The 26,207-nt window shown below is 46.0% G+C and overlaps 1 protein-coding gene across 8 annotated transcripts in view; it reads right to left on the bottom strand.

Annotated features, from left to right (window-relative positions):
* PALM2AKAP2 (PALM2 and AKAP2 fusion) overlaps positions 1–26,207 on the bottom strand; it is a 345,927-nt gene that overhangs the window by 88,994 nt on the left and 230,726 nt on the right. For 6 of the 8 annotated variants that reach the window (XM_084899296.1, XM_084899292.1, XM_084899295.1 and 3 more), the window contains one exon: positions 20,727–20,812. In XM_084899296.1, coding sequence (XP_084755422.1) covers positions 20,727–20,812 — 86 coding nt within the window. Of the gene's footprint in view, positions 1–868; positions 1,050–20,726; positions 20,813–26,207 lie in introns of those variants that run through there. The other 2 variants (XM_084899293.1, XM_084899301.1) reach the window with 2 other exon arrangements.

The following is a 26,207-nucleotide window of genomic DNA, read 5'->3' on the forward strand; positions in this document are numbered from 1 at the left end:
AAGCTTCCCAAGCTCCCCGGGACGCCGATCCAGTCCCCCGGCCTCCGTTTAGTTTCTCTAGAACTTCTCGGGGCCTCGGGGTATCTCCTATTCCGGGGCAGTTGATCCAGCTCTTCCACTCCCCAAAGAGTGGAGACGGGCGGACCCTCCGGCTTTACCCAGGACCAAACTCCAGATGCTAACACCTGGAATCCCAGCCTCGGGCCAAACTTTCCCGGCTCAGCTCATCAGCTCAGACCCGGACCCCTTCTCCATCCCCTTTTCCTGCGTCCTCTCCCGAGTTCAGAGCCCCCGCCCCCATCCCCCCGACCCCAGTCTCTCCGGCTGCCCTGGGTCTCGGCTCTCCCGGCCTCAGTCTCTCGGCAAAGCTCCGGATTTCCGAAAAACGCCCCCAGCGCTGCCGTCTAAGAAGCCGGGACCCGCGCCCCCCACGCGCGCCGGGACGGGCGGCTCCGCGCACCGCTGTCCCCGGGTCCGGGGAGGCGGCGGCCACGGCGGGATTCTCAATGCTTTCGCTGCGTGGTCCAGGGTGTGTGTGTGTGTTGGGGAGTCGTCCGAAATTCATTTTTCAAAGCATATCCAAGTAAATAAGTACTGGGTAAAGCAGCCAACGGCTTGGCCCTCCCCCAAAGCTGGGAATTGAAAGCCACATGGCCACAGCCTTCCCAGCCCGGCCTCCTCCCTCACGCGCTCCGCTAGGCAAGTACCATGAAAGCCCCTGCAAGGTCCGAGGTGGTTCCGAGGGTTTCCCAGACCACCAGCCCCTCCCAGGCCATCTCTTCCCCACGCCCGAGGTCCCCCAACAGCCAGGAGGGCGCCCCGGGGATGTGGGGTTCGGGGCCGCAGGACCGACCGCTGGGACACCCACCTCTGGACGCCGAGTCCCGGGGGCGCAGTCCTCGGGCTCCGCGGCGGCGCGGCCGCTGCCTCCTCCTGGGGCGCCGGGGAGGCTCCGGGGGAAGCGCGCTCCGGGCTGGGGCTGGAGCGTTTGGCTAGAGCCGTGGCCGCCGGGAGAGCGGGAGGGCCGGGAGCGCCGCCCGCCGGCTCCGGGCCCGCCCCTTCCCCGCCCCCTCCGGGCGCCCGGAGCCGGAGGCGCGCCCTCCGCCTGCTCAGACCCCACCGGTCCGCATCCCCCACCCCACCCCAAACCCTGCGGCCTGGACGGAATCTACGCACAAACCCAGAAACGAATGAATGGATAGGACCGAGGGATGGGGGGATGGAAGGGGGACACGGAGAAGGGGAGGAGTCAGGGGGGGCGGGGTTGAGCCAGGAAAGCGGGTATTTCCCCACTGGGGGGAGAGGGCTCGGTGTCTGTGTTGGTGCACGGGCGGGCGTGCCGGCGGCGTGTTGGTGTATCGGCGTGTCGGTGTGTGCACGAGTGCGTGTGAGTATGGGTGGGAGCGAGGGCGCGCTCACAGCGCCGGGAGCTGCGGAGCTCCGACCCCAGCGGGGGCGAGTCCCCCATCCGGTACCCGGCACCGCCGCCGTCTCCCGGGAAGTGCTGCCGGGGACGTGCGGCGGCTGGGAGCTGGCGGGAGATTCATCTTGGTGGCAGGGATGGATGGGGGTCTCCGTGTGTTTGGGGGCCCTCCTTGATCAAGCCCCCTCTCGCCCCCCGAGGCTGAGGTGTGGACAGGGATGCTCCATGCTGCCTCGCCTAGGGTGGCCGCCGGCGGCCCCGCGTCCAAACGCCCGTGTGCTAACAAAGCCAGCGCCGGGGCAGGAGGCAGCAATGCACACACAGCCTGGGGCCCGGGCTGGTGGGTGGCCAGCCAGCCGTCCCTCCCGGGCGGTCTGAAATTTCAGTCTGTGATCCCCTCCCCCACCATGAATATTTAAATAATGGTAATGACCCTAGGAACGCGGACCGTCTAGAAGTCCTGAGAGGACACACACACACACACACTCCCCACTCAGGAGACAGCATTTAAAATGCAAGCGGTTATCTTCTCTGTGCACATTCTCTGCAGGAGAAAAGACTATAAAGTCAGATTTCTTGGCTTTCACTCGCCACCAGGCAAGAGATCAGATCGGGGTTTTCATTTCCCCAGGGATGCTCTCTCTGCAGCCTCGCGAGGACCTGCTGGCGTGGAAGGCCCTGGGGTCCTCTCCTGAGAGTCAGTTCCACGTGCCAGACGCAATAGGGAGAGAAAGCTGGGGGGGGGGGGGGACTTCTTTCCCAGTCTGCGGAGGTCCCTGAGCTCCGGTACAAAGAAACGATGCCGAGGGGAGCTGCCCAGAGAGCCTGCCCACCGTAGGGACACGTTGAAAAGAGCACCCGCGGGAGAGAAGCCTTCTTTGTTCACACCTTTACCCCGGGAAGGACGGAGTCTTCAATGCAGACATCCGCTGCTCTCCTCTGGGCTCCTGCATGTCAATAGGCTCCTCTTTCTTTGCATTTGGGAATTATTTCACCAGGCTTTTTGTGTGATTGTCTCTCACATTCTTGAATTACAATAGGCTTTACTGACCCGTGCTTGGAGATTACATCAATCGGTTTGGGCCTCAATCAATTCCTTTCCTGTCCGGTGTCCTCTCCTCTCCTTCCTTCCACTTCTCATGTCCTTGACTTAAGGAGTGAAATACTGGGAGGCCCTGCATCGTGATCTTTTTTTTTTTTTTTTTTCACATTTTACTATCATGTGAAAAACTCACGTTGAAATGAGCATGTTTTGGGGTACAATTATTTATTTATTTATTTATTTATTTATTTATTTATTTATATGGACTATAAACTTGCCAAGAAAAGAGTCTAACATGATCGCAGAGGGGAGATTTCATAAACGGTATTTTCACAGGGGTAGCATCATTCTCTCTTCATATGTTCCTAAATTTGAATAAGGATAAAGTTTACAGATCAAATTTGTTTTATTAGAAAAAGTACAGCAATTTACACTGGCTTTATTCTGAATTAGTCCTTTCCTAAAGCAATGTCAATGTTAATGAATGCTAATATAATATTAGTTTTAATGTTAATATTGTCTGTTAATATGAATTTTAATATTCTGGTATATCCTATTGACGACGATTGGAAATATTAATTTAGGAAAAGTGCCTGTTCAATACCTATTAATTTACCAGAGCATTTCCTTTCCTTCCTTCTTATAAGATATTAAAGAGGTAGCCATGATTAAATCAAACATTTTTACATAAAAGGCTTAGTACATGCCAGGTGCTCAGAAATTTTTCATTTGTTCAATGAAATCAATGTCAGGGTATGAATGACTGCATTCAAAAGTAAAAACTGTTTTCAATTAACATTTTCTCATGTTATTCTCCCCTAGGTCCACCATTCTCAATGGAGGGTGATTTGCGCCCCCCCCCACACACACACACACACACACCAGGGGGCATTTTGGCAATGTCCGGAGACATGTTTCGCATGGTGGAGGGAGGGTACTACTGCATCTATAGATAGAGGCCAGGATGTTGCTAAACATCCTAAAGTATCCAGGAATGCCCCCTTCCCCTCCCCCCACACCCCCCATAACACACAACAACAACAACTAAAAATTATCACATCTCAAATGTCAAGGTGCTGAAGTTGAGCTTTCTTGCTCTGGACTCAAAGCCAGTGTTAAGAACCACAGATATGAGAGCCACCTCTGAGCTTACTAAAAATGCAGATTCCTAGGCTGCAACTTTACCTGCTGAGTCAGAATCTCTGGGGGCAGGGCCCAGGAAACCGGATTGTAAGGGCTCCCAGGTGATTCTTAGATCCCAATGGAGGGAGGCACGCTGCAGATGGGAAAGGCTGGCTTTCTTACCCCATGCATGCTTATGGGTTTACCACATCCTATGTTCTTCAACATGGTAAAAGTTATTAGACCCAAGAATATTTCATGAAAGAAGCATTTAGTCTCCTAAATGTACTTTAGAAGCACATTTGAAGCAAATAAAGAGCTACTAATTCTGTGAAAGAAACATAGCCGGGATTTGTAAATATTGAATGTTCCCGAAGGCTCCCGTTCAGGACACAAAACCTTCTGTGGACATGTTGCTTGGCCAGCGGGGAGAATAGATTTCCCTCACCACGGCCTACGGGTACATTTTGCTCATGTTGTCGCTGCCATGCTGCTGGCCCACTGTGAGCCATGCCCTGAGCAAGAGTGGCTTCTGGGAGGCCCAACAAATAGAATACAGTTAGTTACTAGAGAAACACCAAAAGTGAAGTTTATGTTTCTGGGAAAGGAATCAGCCTAGACACAGATTGACAAAGTCTCTTCTCCCCAACCCGGGGAAAGGAAAAAAAAAAATGGCAAATAATGGTCCAGTGGTAGCCGCATGCCCCCAAGCTTAGAACAAGAGCAGATGCTGAAAATAAGACCTGTGAATGGCTCAGAGAGCCGATCTGGAAACCCAGAGGAAGGGCCAAGCCTGGGGTCCTGAGAGAGAATTTGCCACTTTCACCGTTAGCGAGGAGAAAGAACAGAAACACCGGCTGGGTGTGATCCTCCAGGGCTAACGGTCTCCCGCAGACAATGAGGGCTGGTTGGGAGGTGAGGGAACAGAAGAAGAGGGAACAGCAAGCAGAACCCCAAAAGGGCTGGTCCACGTCAAACCAATAGCCCCGGATCTGTAGGGCTTCCCCACGAAGCACCAGGTGTGGTCGCTGGAAAGTTAGAAACAACCCCAATCCCGAGGGCATCCCCGTGGGACCAGCTGCAGGCCTGAAAATCCGAGAGAAGAAACAAGCGAGGGGAAACATGTGCAGCGGGCAGGACAATGGGTTGCCACCTCTCACATGCAGAGTTCTTCCCAATTAGTAAGAAAATCGCCAACTTCCTAATCAAAACAAACAAACCAGTAGTTGGTGGAGAGACAGAGTCCCTGTCGCCTGAGAACCGCTGGCTCTTGGACTGTGTTTACTCCGGGCCTTGGCCTAGTTTGTGGTGCCTGCCATTCCTTCGTTTCCTCCCCAGGGTCTCCAGCTTCCTGTGCCCGTGTGAGCTCCCTTCCTGCCTGTTCCCCATTTATTTCCTTTCCCTGCATCCTCACACTTGGCCTTCCCTTTGCCAAACCCTCTAACATAAAGGAAATGGTGACCTGATGACGCTCACCCCAGCCTCTTGAGCCTCTTTCTTCAAAAGACCTTTAAAAACACGGCAACAAAACATTCCCACACCCAAGCAACACTTGCGCATCTGATGGCTTTCATTCTGCCCCACGTGATAACGGGGCCATGCCTTCTCTCCGCCGTCAAAGTGGCATTATGTAGTCCAGACTGCCCACTGTAATATGCATTTAGTGGTACCCTTATAAAGAGAACGTCGTACATTATTCCACGCTCAAATCTTCCACGAAAAACAGCAACTTGGGAAGTCCCCCGGGCTGGACAGGATGGAAGAAGAGGTTGTTTGTGGAGGGGAAGAGGAGGGCGGGAAAGGGAGAAAGGCAGAGGGCAGCCCTGGTGAGGGAAGCAAGACCACAGGGGACTACTGTGGGGCCCACGTCTCGGTTCCAGAGGCCTCGAAGCTCACGCATGTGCTCACGACAAGAATATCCTCAAGTAGATATTTCTTCGATAATTAACAGAAACAAAGCCCTCTGAGGCCCAGCGTCTTTATCTCATTTATCAACTGAAGCATTTAAAAAGTCCAGGAAATACACTGGAGCTCATGGCCTAACCAAGACACAGCATAAAACAAGGTATTTCTTACATAAAGCCCTGAGCTCAGCTATGCCAAATATACTTGGAATGCACACCGCTGATCGCAGATAGAAAGCTGGGAAGCTACGCCTGAGGCCCGGGACAGGCCTCTGGGTAAACACGGTGAATTTGCTTCTCCTTCAGGATCTGTGGTTTAAATGCAAAACCACCTTTCTTTCCAATGTTGCTTAATCCCATGTCAATTTTAGGTAAGCTGAGAATTATTTTTTAGTCTTAAAAAAAGGGGACTGTAATGTGTTTCCAATAATTCCCAAGTGTTTTCCTCAGAACTTTTAAGTACAGGCTGTTAATTTATGGAAAGAATCCTAAGGATTTTCAGTAATATTGGGGGGGGGGGGGGGTGGAGGCAGGGTCAAAATTTTGACATTTAAAATTGTAATAATTCTGATGATCATAGAGGTAGTCTTTGCAGTTCTGACTTACTCCTCAGCTACCCCCACTGAGAAAACAGGCTTTTTCCTTCTACAATGTTGAACATAATTACACACCCTAACATTAATGTATGCTCATTAAATATGATGGAGAAATACTAAGAAGGCATTTTTAAGTTTGTATACACAAAGTAAGATAATTATTTACCTAAGTAACCACTAAGATGAAGTATTAAGATCATTTAAATGTGAAGAATGTTAATAGCTCCTTCTACCGCATATTAAAACCTCTTGGAATGGGACGCTGGCCAATGTAAAACCCCTTTAGAAACCACAATAGCTTGTGATAAAGTCGACTAAAGCAAACATATCTACATAATCTGCGAAGATGCTCCAATTCCTGCAGTAATTACCTTTGCGCCCAGCCGGCATGGGTCAGTGGTTGAGCGTCTGGTTGACCTTCAACCTATGGACCAGGAGATCACAGTTCTATTCCCAGTTAGGGCACATGCCCAGGTTTCAGGCTCAATCCCCAGTGGGGGGTGTGCAGGAGGCAGCCGATCAATGATTCTCTCCTCTCTCATCATTGATGTTTCTATTCCTCTCTCTCCCTCTCCCTTCCTCTCTGAAATCAATGATAACTTTAAAAAGTAAATGCCTGCCAAAACCGGTTTAGCTCAGTGGATAGAGCGTCGGTCTGCGGACTGAAAGGTCCCGGGTTCGATTCCGGTCAAGGGCATGTACCTTGGTTGCAGGCACATCCCCAGTGGGGGGTGTGCAGGAGGCAGCTGATCGATGATTCTCTCTCATCGATGTTTCTAACTCTCTATCCCTCTCTGTAAAAAATCAATAAAATATATTAAAAAATAATAATAATAATAATAAAAAGTAAATGCCTTAGCCTTCTCTCCAGCTCCCTTTTCCTCTCCCTCTCATCTTCTCTCCTCTTCTCCTTTCTTCTTTCTTCCCCCATCCCTCTCTTCCTCCCTCCCTCCCTTCTTCCCTCCCTTCCTACTTCCCTCCCTTCTTCTCTCTCTTCCTCCTTCCCTCCCTCCCTTCTTCCCTCCCTTCCTACTTCCCTCCCTTCTTCTCTCTCTTCCTTCTTCCCTCTCTCCCTCCCTCCTTCCTCTCTTTCTTTGCTTCCTTCCGTCCTTCTGTCCTTTTTCCTTCCATCACCCTCCCTCCCTTCAGACCACTGTGCAGTTACTTTTAGGAGCAGGCATTACAATCACGAATACCTTAAGCAGCCAGAGAGCATAGGTGAGGAACGCTGCCAGGTCACAGACACAGTTTGCGCCTGCTGTACAGGACTGAGGCTCCGAGGAGCCCGAGGGCCGGACTGCTAAGTAATTCATAGGCTGGCTGAGATAAGATAGGCAAGTACCGAGAGGAGACGTGTTCATTTAGATACTAGGTTGCTGCCGCTGCTCCTGTTTTACATCCGGCATTTTCTTTACCCGCTTGGGATAGGTGAGGGCGTATCAAAGTGTCAGAGGCATGAGAATTAGAGCAAGGAGGAAAATTACCTGTCACCTAAGCCACTTTCCTCATTTTACAGTAGAGCAAAGTATCAGTGAAAAACAGGGTCTGGAGCCAAAGGCCTGGGTTCGAATCCTCATCTGTCTCTTGCTAGCTGCTCAGCCTCTCCATCTCTCGGAATCCTCATCGGCGAAAGGCAGAGCATGGGCACATCTATCAGATTAGATTGTTGGGAGCCTAATGAGATCATCCTTGCAAAGCTGTAAGCTCATAAGCTCAGGGTCAGCCACAAGGCAGGAGTTCGATGTCAGTTGTTACTAGTGAAGCAAGTGAATTCTAAGGGGGCTGGGGGTGGGGAGGGGACGGGAGGAGATAGGACTTGTACGGAACCGTCCAGCAAGGGGTCAAAGTCAGGACTCAAACCCAGGCCCCCATACTCCCTGCTCAATGCTAATTTTTAAAAAATACATTTTTATTGATTTCAGAGAGGAAGGGAAAGAGAGGGAGGGAGAGAGAAACATCAATATGAGAATCATTGATCGGCTGCCTCCTGCATGTCCCCCACTGGGGATCAAGCCTGAAACCCTGGCATGTGCCCTGACCTGGAATCCAACCAGTGACCTCTGGGTGAATGGGAATACACTCAACCAACTGAGCCACACCAGCCAGGGCTCTTTGGTATGTTTATTATTTCTAAAGAAACAATAAACAGCAATAACATGGGATGGTGAGAGGAAGCCCTGGTTCATTTGGTTGTAAGGCCAGAGTCCTATCTATGGCCTACGTCTAACAATCTAGGCAATAAGGGCAGACAAGTGCAAAAGCAGTGGCTGCCGTCATTATCGGCGGCCCAGACACCCAGGATGGCTGTGCTCTTGGCAAGGTCTCATGTCTACCAGCTCTATCACCGTATCCTAGAAATACTTTTCTCTTAGTCTTCTTGCGCATCGTTTTGCTTTGAATTTTGTTAAATCCTCCCATCCATTCTTAATATGCTGGGCTACTTTGCAGACAGAAGAGGTTGCTGTGGACCTGAATTATCAGAGAGAGGGAGAGAAGGCTCCATGTTGGCACCCCTGTGTGCTATGATTTGTGGCCGCTTCCTGAAGGAGGCCCCTTGCAGGCACTGTGTGGAAGGTGTGGTTCCCGCAAGGTAGGGCCATCGTCTCCCAGGGAGGAGCCCTGCAGGTGAAATGAGCAGAATCAGTGCTCCCACCACCTGCCCTGCTCCCTCTTCTTCTAGCTTAGCTCCAGCCATTGGTTTAATCTGCCCTGGGATCACTCAGTTTGCCCTGAATCCACCAGCTCTTTAACTCCTCAGCTCACACTCTGCTCTTTACCTAACAAGTCTTCCTCATCAGTCATGCCCTATCCAACTCCTGCCGCCTTCGAGGCCTTTCCTTAGCCTTCCCCCAAGACTGCAGTTTCATCCACAATCTCCTTCCCCTCATTCCCGTTATCCTGACCCTTCCTTAGACAGAGGTACTTGGTGCATCCTGAAGTCCTACCTGGAACTCAGCATCTTCCCTGGACTATCCATCAAACCCACATATTTTAACCACCCCGCCCCTCATCTTCCCCGTGTTTCCTGATTTAAGAGTCCCACAATCCCTGCAGTCACCGCACCAAGAAAGGGAGTAAGAGAGGAAACAGACAAGGAAAGGAAAGAAGAAAGCAGCAAAGAAGGAAGAGAGATAGGAAATGAGGAAGGAAGGAAGGAAGGAAGGAAGGAAGGAAGGAAGGAAGGAAGGAAGGAAGGAAAAAAGGAAGAAAGAAGAAAGGGAGGAAGGAAGGGAGGAAGGAAGGAAGGAAGGAAAGAGAAAGGGGAGAAGAAGGGTGAAAGAGGGAAGAGGGAAGAGGAATGGTGGGCCAACAATTATTACAGGATAGGTAAGTTTGATAAACTCCATATGAGAAAAGGGTTTATTTTACTTTAAAAAAAATTTTAATGAATTTGAGAGAGAGAGAGAGAGAGAGAGAGAGAGAGAGAGAGAGAGAGAGAGAGAGAGAGATTTGTTGTTCTACTTATCCATGCATTCATTGTTTGTTTCTTGTATGTGCCCTGACAGGGGATCAAACCTAAAACCCTGCCATATCATGACTATGCTCTAACCAAAAGAATACCAGGCAGGGCCAAAAAAAGGTTTATTTTAGTAAATTGTCAAATGCAATTTAAAATATTCTTAGAAACAGGATGCACTTTTTTATTTGAAAAAGAAAAAGGTTCTATATCTCTTTTGCAATGTCATTTCTCTTAAGAGGGATTTTCCTATGTTACTCATGGGATAAACTTAATATAAACTTGAACATTTTTTTCATATTTGGATTTTTTTTTTCAGGAACCAACATATTTAAAGCACATTAAGAGTAATTTAAAAATGACCCAATGGACGAATATTTGCCTACTTATCAATTTAAATAAGTTTATATTTTCAAAAATTCCAAAGAATTTGACGTTAATTTGAAAAATCATCTCTCAAAATTTGAACCTGTTTAAATATGGCATGCCACCTATAAGAACACAACATTCAGTAAGTTGATTTTTTAAGCCCAGAAGTTAACAAGACCTGTAAAACATTGATATGCAGATATCAGGAAAAACTAAAAGAAGAAACTGCCCCATGCTCCTGCCTGGTAGGTATAGTGGTTTCTTACTGAATACTGCAGGACCTCTGTGTGCTGTATTTATTAGGAAGGTCTACTTATTCATTGTAGCTGCAGCTTTCCTTATTTACCAAAGAGGCAGCTCTGTTTCAGCAGATTCATAAATCACTGCAGTCGAATGATAATGAGGAATGCCCTCAGAATGCTGATAGGATGGAGAGCCAAGGACAAGCCTGAAAAACAGCCAAACCCCTGGGACAAAAGCCTAGTTTTATCCCCCCAGGTAAGCTCCAGCTCTGCATCTGACCGAGTAAACACAAACAGAACTACCCAAAGCTTCCTTATGGATCGGGAGCTGTGAGTCCCACTTTATATGTTTGCATCCGAACATCATCATTTCAAAGTCATGAAGAGTTTGCTGCCTGCTTAGACCCAGGTTCTGAGTCTCCTTGATGTGTGTCTTTGGACAAGTTACTTAGTCTCTCTGTACTTTTTCTCCCTCTTTAAATTGCAAATACTCATAGTACCCATCTCTCAGGGTTGTGATAAGAAGTAATTAATATAATGCCCTTAGCACCCAGGGCAATGCTTGACACACAGAAAATTTTCAATGAGTGGTACCTGTTCTTCTTATTCATTTCTTCTAGACTAAAATTCATCATGTTAGATATCTAAACGCACAGTCTGTGAGCATAGGGAGTGTATGGCGACTGGTTCTGTGTCCTGCTCTCTTGTACAGATCCCTTCGGGAAAGAGAATGCGGAATGGAATTGCTGATACCTTTTTCTTTTTCGGAAACAGACATGGGAATGGCGAGCTAAAATAAATGTCACATCTCCACTGCTCACTTCTGAGTAAGAAGCCACCGTTACAATGGTAATAAGCTCAAGTGGCCTCAAAATAGCCCAGCTCTTGGTGTGAACATCTATTAGTGTGGACAGCCTGTTCTCCCAGCCCATGAATCAATCATCTTGTCTGAGCACATTTTCTCTTTTTTATGTACAGTTTACGTGTGTGTCATGATTTTCATCATGTTAACTACGTGTTTTCACTGCACAGAAAAACCAAGGAGGATGGATATCGAAAAGCAAGGTATCTGATATTTTATCAAGAGGTGCAATAGATGCTCACTTAAACTATCTTTAGTGCTTAGAGACCTGTCCGCTTATGAATCCAACAGATATTCTTGAGAACTATACTCAAGATTTATGAGACGTCTGTGATACCTGGCTTGTTTCAGAAGGATAAGACCTATTGTAAATGGCCGCAAGTTATTTTAGGAATAATGTGCGGCCATTCCAACTCTCCTGGACATTGATAATAATTTACTCATAAATTACCTGGATAGGCAAACCTCTGCCTCAGTGGGAAGCAGATTGGCAACCTTCCAAGAGCACCAAAGACCAATGAGTTCTGCCAATGGGCTCCATGTTTGGTTTGATTGCCTTCATTCTGTGGGAAGTCTCAGACTTCGGTATTTGCAAGTAAGTTCTGTTTCAAAGGTAAGTAGACTGGGGCATTATCTCATAAGAACACAGACTTATCTGACGTGCATGGACAGACTATTTCTAGAGCTTTATCATTACATTATGTGCTCCTACCACTGGAACTCTAGAAATATACACAGCAGGAAATGTACTGGTATAGTCAGGAAATACTTATGAATATGTCACAATTTTTGCTGGGAGTATCCAGGCCAGTGTCCTCCTCTATTTCAGGAGGTGACCCCTCAGAGAGAGGTGATTTTTACCAAGTCAAAGAGTTGGTAAAAGCAACCACAAAAATTCATCAACATTTAAAATATTGGGATGACGAAGCTATCTACAGAAAATGAAATTAGGCTAACACCAAAAGCCTTCCTGATTGTCTAACCACTCTGCTTTACACCAGAAACTAATATAAAATAATATTGAATGTAAACTATAATTAAAATTTTAAAAAAAATTATTCCTCACCTGAGGATATTTTTTCCATTGGTTTTTGGAGTCAGTGGAAGGGAAGAAGGGAGGAAGGGAAGGAAGGAGGGAGAAAGAGAAACACTGATGTGAGAGAAACACATCAATTGGTTGCCTACTGCACGCACCTGACCAGGGCTTGGAATTGAACCTGCAACCCCAGGTACATGCCCTTGAACAGAAATTGAACTCAAGATCCTTCGGTGTATGGGTCAATGCTTTAACCACTGGGAAACACCAGCCAGAATGAAAAAAAATGTAATTAAAAAAAAAAAAAAAAAGACTTCCCAAGCCCTACCCATAACTCTCTTGAGTTTCAAATGAATCTTGATTAATTGTGCAAACCTATGAACCTGGTTATTCAGATTTGTATCAGCTAATCCATATTGGCAGGGGAAGACAATGAAAATAAATGAATGGAACTGGCCAACTGGAAAGACCCATTAGCAGATTGACCTGAGCAGTGCACAGCACACAAAATGACAGCTCAGAATTTGGCTAAAGAGCGGTAGTCTTTCCAAAGAATATTGATTGGAGGAAAACTGAGCAATGTGTTCAAAGACAAGACGAAACTGTTGCTGATCACTACAGTCATTTAGAAAAGACATTCTACAGTTGGCAGACATTGAGAATGTTAAGAGAGGGGAAAGTTTTACTACATTTTCAAATGGATTAGATGAACCTAGTGCTCTAGTAAAAAGAAACCTACTTAAATGGGCCACTGTGGATACTCATGATTTAGTTAATCTGGCCAGTCAATTATCCAAAACAACGGAGAAAAATAACAAAAGGAAAATGAACCAGGCTCTGAATTATTGAATTAAAGCAACTCAAGTCATGAGTTTACAATTACAGTGAACATACCCATGGGAACTGAAAATCAGAAAGGGTTTTCTCACAACCGAAAAACTGGAATTTGCAATTGTTGCAAAAAACCTAGACACTGGACAAAAGACTGCCATAAGCTCAATTGGCTATTGGAAAAACAGCAATCTGTTGCTACAATACCATCAGGACTACAATGGGATAGGGCTACCCTGAGGATAAAAGCGAGGCTCTCCTCTCCAACGTACTGAATGGGGGGCCTTAGCAAAATTGATTCTAGAACCACCACCACACACACACACCAAGTTCAACTTTAAGTTCAGCGGGTATTACACTACAAACACTGACAAATGGCCCAATTACAATATCATGGTCATGGCTTCTCCTTGTCCTGTGATGGCACTGTTCACGCAGCCTTGGGGACTGCAAATAGCGAGGATCCTGTCAAAACCCCCAGAACAGCTGGACAACACGTACAAATCTGGGGTGGGTTCATATGGTGAACTCCTAGATAGGGGTACTTAAGCTCTTCAGCTCCTGTATGTTGGGAAACAAAGAAAGCATTCTCTACTAGGGTTTCCTAATAGAACCAGAATGTTAGGGGAAATAGCTAACCATCCATGTAATGCCTTTATCACTTTAAAGAGTTCTGATTGGTCGGAACAGACTGGGAAGGAAGACTGGCATTTACTGTAGCCCCAAATGGAACACAGTGGCTGTGTGGTACCAGTCTCTGGACTTGGCTACTACCCCCAGGTTGCATAGGAAGATGTACTCCTGGGTATCTGTGGGCTCAAGGTCATATTTGCCCTTCAGTCGCCTCTGCTGCTCACCTCCTTTTTATGAAAGCATGTTTTTCATTGGCACGATCACTTAGCAGCTATTTTTGCACCCTCCTTAGGAACTGAAGATGCGATTGCTTACACTGAATCTTTAACTAAGTTCACTTAACAAGGTCTCCATGATAGTCATCAGAGTTGAACTCTAATAAGCACTGAAATGCCTTCAATGAGAAAAGCTGCCTTACAAAATAGGATGGCATTAACTGTTATCGCCCCATCTCAAGGCAGCACCTGTGCCATTATACAAACAGGATGTTGTGTGTATACCCCCGATGAATCTGGAAAGATGACATCTATTTTAGGATATATGCAAAAGCAGACAAAACCCCCGAGGGACCCCACTTCGTGCAATATGTGAAACATACTGATATTAAAAAAATATTTACTATTTATCTGCAATTCAAAGCCACTCTGGCACCATCTTTGGGCTTCTTCTGCTTTAACTAATAGTAAAATTAATTTGACATCATTAGTTCTCAGAGAGGTTAAAAAGTGTCTTCTACCTGGGTTCACAGACTCACTTTGAGATGTTTGATAAGTTACTTAACTTTATCATTTTCATCACACCTGTAAAATGGGATTAATACCAGTTCCTCCTGCTCAGGGTTGTTTGGAGGATCATATGAGATGGTACATGTAAGTGCCTAGCACTGTACTCCGCTCATAGCAAATGCTCAATCAGCATGAGCTATTATTGTTGGCAGGAGAACACGGTGCCGAAATAATATGGCAAAGAAGAAAGTGCTTGACATTGTTCATCCATCAGCAATATTCCTTATCTATCCATAGACCACGGAGAGCTGTCAATGGTTGTGACTCTATTTATTTGACTTTTATTTTATTTGACATGTAGGGAGTAACCCATAGGTTCCTATAATAGCCAATATTGATGCAGCATATTACAATTTACAGCAGAGCTTTTCACCTTTGTTACCTTGTCATAATGCACAATGCATATTTAAAAAAAAATTCAGGCCCTGGCTGGTATGGCTCAGTTGGCTGAGCATTGTCCTGTGCACCGAGAGGGCTTTGATTTGATTCTCATTCAGGGCACATACCTGGGTGGTGGGCTCCATTCCCAGAAGGAGGAGTGGAGGAAGCAGCTGATCAATGTTTCTCTATCTCTTCCTCACCTCCTCTCTCTCTCTCTCAAGTCAATAAAAACATATTTTAAGAAAATTCAAGACAGTGATTCTCAAAGAGGGGGACTGTGAAAATTTACCCCAATAGTCCTGGTATGCATCCTACCACCCACTGCCAACCCCCTCTGAGATCCACTATTCTAGTTTCAAGGATTTAAAAAAAATAATCTATAATAAAGTATTTCCTTTGGCAAGGAAGTACATTTAGAGCAATCTTTATGTATGTACTCAACGTAGAAAGGACTTTTGTCCAAAATGTGTCTTGTTGTCCAGACCCCTGCACAAAACAATACTCAGTGTCATCATCATTGAGTACAAAGGGCACTGGGTTCGGCACAGCTGGCAGCAAACGTCCCTCTGCAGGATGGTGCTTTAAAAGCAGCCTCCAAAGAAAGCCTTAACCTGTGGCCTCTATCCGCGCCGGAAGAGCCTAAGTGCTTTCTCCCTCGTGTAATGGAGAACATCTGCCCTCCCGGAAGAACAATCTCCGTCCCAGCAGTAAATTCACATAGAGACACGCAACAGCCTCTGCAATGCCGCTTGTCCACATCCCTGATTAGGAAACGTGTCCCTTTTAATTGGTTTTACAGCCAGAATCTCCCACTTGCCTCAATGGTACCCATCTTGTCTCTTGCCTATATTCAAGTGAGAAATGTTATATATGTGCTAATACTAATTAAGCCAGGAGGCCATTAGAAAAGGTATCTCTAAAGCCATGATGGCCTACATAAACAACCCAAAGCTGAGCCTACAAACGCCTGCAGGGTAGGAAATCAAAGCACTAAGGACAACCAATCACAAACAGCCCAATAGGCTTTAAGCTGCAACCATTAATCACAACTGGGGCCTCCCTTCACTCTGCATTTTCTTTCTACAAGTCTCCCCACCAACAAACTGCTTCTTAATGGAAGGACGTTAAGAAAAGCAAAAGCAAGAAGGGTCAGGATTCACACAAAATTGAGTGGTTGGATAGGAGCAGATAGGAGGCTGCTGCTAACAATAAAAAACTGGCCCACAGCTCTCCAAACTGGCTCTGCATTGCCAAGGGCTTCAAGTCTGGAAGGATCTTCCAGGGTCATTTGATGACACTTCATTTCCTGCTTCTACGCTGACTTTGGAAAAGTGACCTCCACAGAAGACATCTCTGTGGCCTCCATAGCAAACAGAAGTCACTATGCCTGTTCCCCTCTGTACCAAACAGCCTTTCCTGGAAGGTGGGAGAAAAAGAAATCGGGTAGCCCAGAATGTGAAGAATTTTTGAAAATAAAAACTTTTTGCATCCTCCCTCAAACTCTGAAAATATTCAGTATGCCTCAGTTTATGTCGTAACAATGTAAACAAGTACAAGGCTTCTTTCTGAGAAAAGTTCTAGTGTACTAGAATTTTCTGTGCTCATTTTTGCTAATAGTTTTTAGTCTCTTTATAGAAGATAAAAGGGCAAGGTAAAGATAACATTTGGGATGTACAATAGTTGGTGTATTTGATTAAAACAGCAGCCAAATCACATAAGTTCTACCCAGGAGATATTTCTTCAACATACATTGATGTAGGTTTAACATGTGTCAATGTAAGACGTATTCAAACCCATAAAGAATGTTTATTTGAGAAACTGTCGACAACTGCCAGGAAGCAAAATCTGAATGGGTTGAGATAATGCTCTGAGAAAGGCAGTTTTGCACCTTGTTTTAAACATTACAACCAAAATGGGAGATCTAAGGGGGTTACTTGAAATCCACTGGTGATAGATTAGGGAGGGGGGAGAAAGCCACATACTTCTTTCACTTAGGTGGGTATAGGATAGATAAAGTCAACAATTAACTCAATAACAATGAGGGGGTTTGTGGTCTCCACAGGAGCTTTGAGGGGTAGGAAAAAAGGAAAATTACTTTGACATTCCAAAGACATGTTATCATAGATGCAAAAAGATAACAGACAAGCTCAGGTAAGGTAAAGATTGACCTTTGTCAGGAAAGATACAAACATAAACTGCATTTAGTTAAAAACGTTTAATTTCAGACCATCCTTTGTGGCTCCTTTAGGTCTCTGAATTTGCACCACACAGGCCTCCCCTGAGCTTGTCAGGTTTAGTATGTGGCCTCTTTCGCCCACACATAGATTGATGTAGTTTTGAACAGTCACCAAATAAAGGAAATCTAAGAAAACAATGCAGAGCCACACAGGTGAATAAAACCAACACACTTCCAGGACGTTGTCACTGGGCAGATCAACACTCCCCAGAAGAGAGGAAGCTCGGTGACTGGCAAATTCTTGTAGCATGGCGCAGCTTACCAGTAACTTGGCTTGGGAATGCTACTCGTATGTAAAGCTTGCCTTGCCCAGAGGATATTAACTTGCTCAGTTGAAGTTTAGCCATCTCACAGGCTGGTTATTATTAACAGGATGTGTTTAAAATCCCTTTGAGAAGACAACTAGAGATTACTGCATATAAAACATACCACTCTGGTGGTTGCCCAGATCTGGAGGGAGGAGGGAATAGGGATTTAGTGTTTAATGGGGAGGAGGAGAGGATTAGGAATTAGTGTTTAAGGAGCAGAGTTTCAGTTTGGGATGATGGAAAAGTTCTGGAGATGGATAGTGATGATGGCTGTAAAACAGATGAATGATATAAACGCTACAGAACTGCTGCACACTTAGAATTGATTAGACGGGTAAATTTTATGTCATGTAAATTTTACCACAATAAAGAAATGTAACATGCTCCCTGGCCGGTGTGGTTCAGTTGGTTGAGCATCATTCAGTGCACCTAAATTGGTTCAATTGGTTCCCAGTCAGGATACAAGCCCAGGTTGCAGTTGGATCTTAGTAGATCTGAGTGTATTAGTTTCCTGTGTTGACATAACAAATGACCACAAACTTGGTGGTTTCAGATAACAGAAATGTATTTTCTCACAATTTTGGAGGCAGAAACCCAAAATCAAGGCTCTAGGGGAGGACCTCCCTGCGTGCTCCAGCTCTGGTAGCTCCATGTGTCTTGTGGCTTAGCCTGCACATAACTCCAACCTCGGCCCCTGTCTCTTCACATGGCCTTCTCCATGTGAGTTTCTTCTTCTGTCTCCTATGTGGACCTGTGCCACTGGACTTAGGTCCTATCTGGTTAACCCAGGATGATCTCATCTTGAGAACCTTAACTTGATTCCATCTGCAAAGACCCTTTTCCCAAAAAGGCCACATTCACGGGTACCAGAGTTTAGGACTTGGACATATCATTTTTGGGGAGGAAGGTTCACAATTCCACCTGTTATTCTGAGCGATTTAAAACTATTCCTCAGGCCCATCTGATGCTCCGACTTCATTACATCAGTACATTCAGAGGGCGTTTTTAATGTGAATGCTCTTACTCAAGGTTCCTCAGAATGACACACGTGTGTTTATGGACCAATCCACTCATCTGAGTCATGTATATTTTTAGAAGCATGACTATGTCATTTCAAAATAAGATATGATGTTAAAGGCTACATGTAAAAGTAAAAAAAAAAAAAAACATTCAGACAATTGCAGCATTGCAAAAATTTTTGCACCTTTTTTAGAAGGGAAATTTTAAGCACAAGAGGAGAAAGATGGAGGAAACCGAACTATGTCAGTGATTTCTGCTGCCATTCCCTCTGGGAAGTGTCAGTGAATCAGGTTTCATTGTAATTCACATTTGAACAGAACGTTTTGTTTTTCCAGGGCAAAGGAATACATCAGGAATGAATGGCTGATATTGTAAGCATATCTGAAGTAGCTATTAGGAATAGGAATAGCTGCAGATACATAAATACATAATGAGAAGCCTATAGTTAATTAATGAACATCAGACACTTTTAGAAACAGAGAAAATAGATCTATAAGATGGACAGAAGAACAGGGTGGATATCGAAAGCAGTGTGGGGTGGGGAACAGCATGACAACCATGGGGAAAAAAAATGATGACTGCAGATTAATTGGGAAGCCTAATGGAGAAGAACTAAACAGAAGTGTCTCCCTAAGGTATAGCCACCTAGAGGTTTCACACATCCTTCAGTGAGAAGAGACTGGCATGGATAGAGGAACTAATCATATTTGTACAAATTTATTAAGGTATTTAAATATATTTCTATTTTGCCAAACTTGTTAAAATGTACGGTGTTCATGCTTCACAGTGGGTTTGGTTAGGTTCTTCTGAGCTAAAAATCCTCTGTTCTTATTAAAGAAAATTCCACATATTAGTATATGCAGAACCAATGGACACAGACTATAGTGTGGTGAAAGCCTGGAATGGGGCAGAGGCTGGGAGGAGGGGGTAAAGAGAGAGAAAATTGGGGAACATCTGTAATATTGTCAACAATAGAATTAAATTTAAAAAAAAAAAAAAAAGAAAAAGAAAAGCAAAGGAAATGAGAATGACAGCTAAATTGGGTAGACCCAAATAAAACTTCAGCCAAGATCCTGGTACTAAGGATCAGTAGACGGACTAAGTAGCAACCTTATACAACGGAACTCCGGTAAAACTTGCTTCTATTTGATGATGCCATTTGCATTTATAAAACAAACCCCAGTCTTTCTGGCCCTTTAACTACCTTCACTACATTTAAGATCAGAAACTAAAAATAATTTTTAAAATGGAACTAATTCTTAAAATGATGTCAGAAAAGAATTCTTAAAATGACCACTAAGAAACTAATTCTGAAAAGGATGATATTCTAAAATAGTACAGTTAAATCCATCAAGTTTTACTATCAACACCCATCCCTCCTATCCACAGACTTCTGAAATTTCTCCATCTTTGCAATAAAAGCCAAGGAAACACCAACACATCAATGCAATGGATATTATTGCCTTGCAAAGTCTGCTAAACAGGATTACAAACAAAGGAACTTTTAGTGCTGGATACTTAGATTAGTAGTTGACTTTTTTGACCAATCAGGCCCCGTCTTTCATTTAATTCCACTGTGGTATTTTTGTTTGCATGCTCTCACACTTTTAACATAGATAACATAAGTTCAGCTTTCGCATTACAAAGGAAAGCGTGAATAAATTCATCCTGTATATTCTTTGGTCCAACCTCTACCAGCAAAACCAGGAATGAAATATTTCTAGTTATATCTCAATATAAAAAAGGGACATTGCTTTTTGTTTTATGAAGAAAAATTCGTAAGTGACATATACTTGAATTCTAATCATTCAAGCAAAAGTGTTAGAGAGCCCTCCCACCCCAGCTTTTGTTAACTGAAACAGGACCAGAATTCCAAGAGAGGAGGACTGTTCCTCTGGGTCCAATCAAGTATTATAATAGAGAGGAAGTGGTTGAGTCTGATCAATTTTGCTATGAAGCCCTTAATCTAGGCAATGATTACAAATGCATGCACTTAATTTGAACAGTGATAATTAGGTTGGATTCCAGATGACTCATTTTGTCAACCTTTGGCCATCAGGGTTCCAGCTGGCCTGGGCCATGTGCTGCCTTCCCGCTGACATCAGTGGAAATCTTGAGTCAGGATCAAAGCGACTCGATAACTCCCTGACCTTTCTTCACAATGCTCGGCGGGGCCCGGCTTCTCCACTCAGAATTTTCGGATTCGTTTCCCTGTGCCCGCGGGGTCACCACTTGCAGACAATCTACATACAGAGATCCTACCACGGGCTCATCGGAAATCACATCTTGGATTCTAGCTTTCAGGCAACTCCCTAATCCACACCCCAAATTTCAGGAAATCTCACTTGCTGAAACTTCAGTGCACAGAGAGGTGGCGGAAGAGTGGAGACCGAGCTCATTTTACCCCGTAGAGTTCTGCCATGGCTCGCTTTCCTCTAGAAACGCGCTGTAAGAGTCACACCAGAGAAGGATGCCTTACCTTGATTGTCATGTCTGCGCTGGATGCTTCTGTGGCTTCGGATGCTGCCTCGTCGCCCTTCAGCAGCACGTTCTCCCACCCGGCTCCTGGAAAATAACAGACAGTGGCATTGGAGTCAAGTGCAAGCAGGGCATGGAGAGACACACTTGTCATTTGCAGATTCTAATCCCATGTGACTTGTAAAAGATACCGACGCTCATCACTAGCACCTTACCTGCCTGGCGGTGGTACCCCACAGCTTACCTGCCTGGCAGTGGTACCCCACAGCTTACCTGCCTGGGGGTGGTACCCCACACCTTACCTGCCTGGGGGTGGTACCCACACTTTACCTGCCTGGCAGTTTCTGGGAAAGCTTCCTTCCAGAAGTGTGGGCTGTCAGCACCTCCTTTGTTTTTACTTAACCTCCATTTCTGGAGTCCATTGCTTAAACCCTGTATCTTACAGACCGTTCTATTCTTAGCCTAAAGAAGAGGTTGGAATGCACTCCTTCAGAATCCAGGTCTCATGCTGACATCTTACTTAGGGCTCACAATGGATCCCAGAACACGGAAACATGCACATCCGAATCTAATTCAGCACCCGAAGAAACAATTCCAGGTTATTCATTGTCCCACATGCCACACACCTGCTGGAAATAACTGAGCTTTCACACTCGCTTGTAAAATCTATATATGCTTTCTCTCCAAGTCTTTTTAAAAATTTTTATTTATTTATTTATTTATTTATTTATTTACTTTTATTAAGGTATTATATGTGTACATATCTTACCAATCCTCATCTCCAACTCTTTTTTGTTGTTAATTCTCACCCGAGAATATTTTGTTTCCATTTATTTTTATTTTATTTTATTATTATTTTTTTTTAAGAGAGAGTAGAAGGGAAGGGGAGAGACACACAGAGAGAAACATTGATGTGAGAGAGTCACAGCATTTAATTGCTGATGCAGGACCTTCCGGCACCCTTCCCCTTTACCTCCGTGCCTGGTAATGTTCCAGATAGTGGCGATTCTATCAGCCTGAGTGTCAGCGTGGGGGTAATGCACAGCAGAGACACAGCCAACGCACAGTGGCCATGCAGGATGAGTGAGAACAAAACCTGTACTATTTCAAGCCACAGGAGTTGGGGCTGTTTATTACAGCAGCATAACCAAGCCCAGCCTTAGGAGAAGGAGCCCTCTCAGACTTGCCTTTCCCATCAACCAGTTCCCATTGCAGAGAGTTCTTTACAGAAATCCATTCTAGCCTCTCATTCAACTCTGACACTTAAACCTTGTCTTGTCAACCGATTTATAACGAGCCATACTTTCTACTTCTTTGGGGCCAGTCTCTGTTGCCATTGTGCTCAGAGCATCTCATGAAGGTTCACATCTCAAAGACAAGGACATACGCCTGCATAGTCACACGTGCCATCGAAAGTTTCTTCAGTCTCCCATGCGGAACAATATGGCCCCATACTTTAGAAAGCCCCAAGCATCACTTTCTGTTTTGGCCTCCGAACAGATCATTTCTTCTGCAAAGTATCAGATGATGCTGTTGGCTTGTGCTAAGGAACGTGTTGTACAATAAATATGGATCTTGAAACTCTAGAATTTTTCAGGGTTTGGAGATACCTGGACTATAAGACATAGCAGGAGCTGTGATGGAGTGTGCAATCCACAGATTAACACCTTCCTTGTCATCTTCACCCTGGGGCGTATAATTTAGGATCCTTTTGGCCACAGGTAATAGAAAGTCTATTTCACGGAGGCTTAAAGAAAGGACTGACTGGCTCAGAAGAAGTCCCAAGGTAGTGTGGCACCACAGGTGGTTAATTCAATGGCTCCGTGGCTTCGTGGCCTCAGTTTGATCTCTGCAAGTTTTTTTTTACTTTCCTCCGTGGTCTCAAAATGGACACAGCAGTCCCATGTGTGATGAAAACATCCAGAGGCAGGAAAAAGGAGGAGTCAATAAGCCTTTCACAAAAGCACCCTCCCCACCTCCTCGAGCAGACCCCCAAAGACTCACAGGTCAAAAACAAAGCGTAAATCTATCCCCAAACTGAACGTGGGAGAAGGATTGACTCGGAGCTAATTAATCAAGATTTACCCCCTGGGTAGGGGAGGGTCTCAGCCTTCTCTGAGCGAACGGCCACCTGGACCATGAACAAAAGTACTAAACAGGATCTTGGCCAGCGAGAAAGGAGGGGAGAGGTTGACGGCCATCACAGAAGCAACCGGTAGTCTGATACCGGACGACATGTGCAGATTACAGTGGCAAACAGAATTGCTTATACTTTCAAAATGTCTATGTTCTGTTCTATTTCTGTCAACAGTTTAGCTAGAACTAGATACTCAAGTTCATCTAAGTTAAATACTCAGGTCATGTCAGGACTCAGCCTGACCTTCCTGTGGCAGCTCCTTGAAGAGGATGCCTTAGCTCCAGGACAGAGTAACATGTCCAGCTCCGCCCTCCGCTGTGAAGGCACAGCTCTGACCATTAACCTCGCTTATTGGGGTGCTCACTAGGGCCTGAGCAAGGGACCCCTAAGTGTGTCTGCCTGCTGATGTTTGCTCACCAGTGCTGCCTCAGAGAGCCCTTATCAATGAGCCTGTAAGCACTAGTGGGCAGGACTGGGCTTGATATTTGGCATCACCCAAGTGTCTGCTAAAGGAGAAATGTGATTTGGTGGCATCCAGGTTGGAGGGACAGGGGCTTCAGAGGGGTGTGTGTGGGAGGGGCAGAGAGCGCTCAAAGGCTAAAAGAGGAACACTAAGGAAAGGGTGTGGAGGGCAATGGAAAGAGTCGCACCTCCAAATGGATTCACTCTAGACCCTGAAGAAACAACCAGACTGTGTGACCCGTCTTGTCCTCCAGAGCCAGGCCAGGCCTGGTGGCCCCAGACACTTGCCAGCAAACCCAGAAATAGTAACCACATGGAGGTATGGTCACCAGAAACAAAATGTCTGGGTGGGAAGACCCTGAGCACTTTGAAGACAGGGCTGTCCATGGATGGGCCCGACCCCCAGGCCCACCTGGTCCCTCAGTCACCCCCGGGCACAGAGCAAGGGGCATAACCTATTTCCTTAACGGAACCAGAGTCGGAAGGGGCCTTGAGGCTGCTGTCTAAGCTGCTTTCATATCAGGATAGAAAGCTGCTCTTCCTGACCTTTTCCCGGTCATGTTCCTCACCCCCACCCAAGGTCAGGCTGGAACGGGCTGTCTTAAGAAGAGCTGAGCCACAAACAGCCTGGAGAAGAAAACATCCCAGACGGCGTAAGGAGGAACAGAGGACAGAGCAGCGCCTTCCTCAGCTGTTTTGTTTCCAGGGATTTTGGTAAAACCTTCTCAGATGCATCCAACCTTCTTATCTATCCTGGCTATTCTCCTTCCCATCGCACCTCTGCCTCATCCCCCATCAGCCCCTTGACCTAGACACAGCCATAGAGTTGCAAGAAGTCGGGGGCCCAGCCCTTCGTGTTCCAGGGAGAGAACTGAGAACCTGGGATAGGAAAGGATGTGCCCACGTATCATAGAGGGTCACTGGGACGCTGGGACCCAAAGAGACTACATTACCAGGTTCCCAAGACCAGGGTTCTTCCTGGGGCCCACGTGATATTAAATCCATGTTACAGGTAAAAGACCCATGGTGAAATCATTTTGCTTGATCATGATTGAAAAGAATGGGGTTAGGGCCTGGTTCCCACCACATCTTAGCTCCCTTCCTTGTCTGAGTCTCCTCCCAGAAGGCCTCGGCACTGAGACGTGCCCCGATAGTTCTCTTTCTTTCATTGCCTTTGACTCTGGTTTCAAAAAACCTCGCTCGGTTCTTGGAGGCGTTCTCAGCGGGGTGGTCATTAGAACGCAGCGGAACTGCAGAACAATGACCTGCCTCTACACACTGGGCTCTGGGAAACCCCACCCCAGGATAAGCTGATGGGGCCGCTTCCTGGGGATGGGAAGCCCTGCCCTGGGGTTTGGAGGAGGAGAGCAGGATGTCACCCCACCCCGCCCGCCCCACAGCAGGTGGCGCATCCCTGTCCAGAAGCCCCAGCCTCCTCTTCCTCTGCACAGATGTGAGGCCAGGCCCCGGGCCTCTGGAAGCAGCGGTGGCCGGGCATTTCCCCGCTCTCGTGGCTCCCCTCCCTGTGATGAGCTCATTGGGAAAGAGAAAGGGCCACCCCTTATTTTCCTCAAACTCACCCAGAGGTCGTCTTCCCTCCCCCACCCGCATATCCCCGAGTAAGGGACGGCTCTTTGGGCACCTCTGAGGGGCTAGATGTTCAGGTTGCTCAAGATGCACAAAGAAAAACCTCAATACCGTGCCCAGTGCCTTCTCAACCCCTTTGTTCTCCCCACCGACATGGCCACAGTAGTACCGGTCCTGAGAGCTAAACTGTTCCAAAGACAAACCGCAGGTCAAGGACTATGTCTTTAGGTATACATCTCATTCAATCCTCATTCGATACAGGTACACGAGGCAGGCACACTATCAGCCACACTTTACAGAGGAGAAAACTGAGGCTTAACAAAATTAACATGGAAGCACTAAGTAATGGAACAATACTTAATCCAAGCACTCTAGCCTCAGAGGCTATTTGCTTAACCATTAAGCTCACTACCATTCAAAAGCCTAGCATTTCTCCTATTTTCAGAGATAGGAGAACAGAAAGATTGAGGATTCTCTTCACAGAAAGAACATTTTCTCCCCTGTGGTTCCAATGCAAGCTGCTTCAGAGCCCACAATGAACAGGTCATCAAAGGTTTTATGGAGGGAAGGAGGGAGGGAGGGAGGGAGGGAGGGAGGGAGGGAGGGAGGGAGGGAGGGACAGAGAGAGGAATATGGCGATATGGCTGGCACTGACCCAATCCAGGGCCGTTGGGCACACATTTACCAAGGGTTAACAGGGCCTCACGGTGGCAACTAGGATGGGCAAGTCTCCTTTCATGCAGGGAGAACTCCAAGGCATGGCTCTTAGAATCCTGGAGTGACCTAGCTCTGCAGAGGCTGAGCTGAGCAGCAGGAAATTTGAAAGATGGAAGAGAATTAAAACTAGGAAGCACCTACGAAGCACCAATCAGAAAGGATATATGCACCCCTATGTTCATAGCAGCACAATTTACAATAGCTAAGATCTGGAAACAGCCTAAGTGTCCACCAGTAGGTGAGTGGATAAAAAAGCTGTGCACATTTACACAATGGAATACTATGCAGCTGTACAAATAGAAGGCTCTCTTGCCCTTTGAGACAGCATAGAGGGACCTGGGGAGTATTGTGCTAGGCAAAACAAGCCAGTCAGAGAAAGTCAAATATCACATCATCTCATTCATATGTGGAATCCAAAGAGCAAAATAAACTGATGAACAAAATCGCTCCAGAGACATAGACGCATGAAACAGATTGGCAAATATCAGAGGGAAGTGGGGGAGGTTGGGCGAGAGAGAGTTATAGGGGGACTAATTGGGGGAAAACAGTGACATCTGTAATACTTTCAACAATACAGGC

Source organism: Pipistrellus hanaki, assembly GCF_964339955.1.
Source record: "Pipistrellus hanaki genome assembly, chromosome: 11".
Classification (NCBI taxonomy): domain Eukaryota; kingdom Metazoa; phylum Chordata; class Mammalia; order Chiroptera; family Vespertilionidae; genus Pipistrellus; species Pipistrellus hanaki.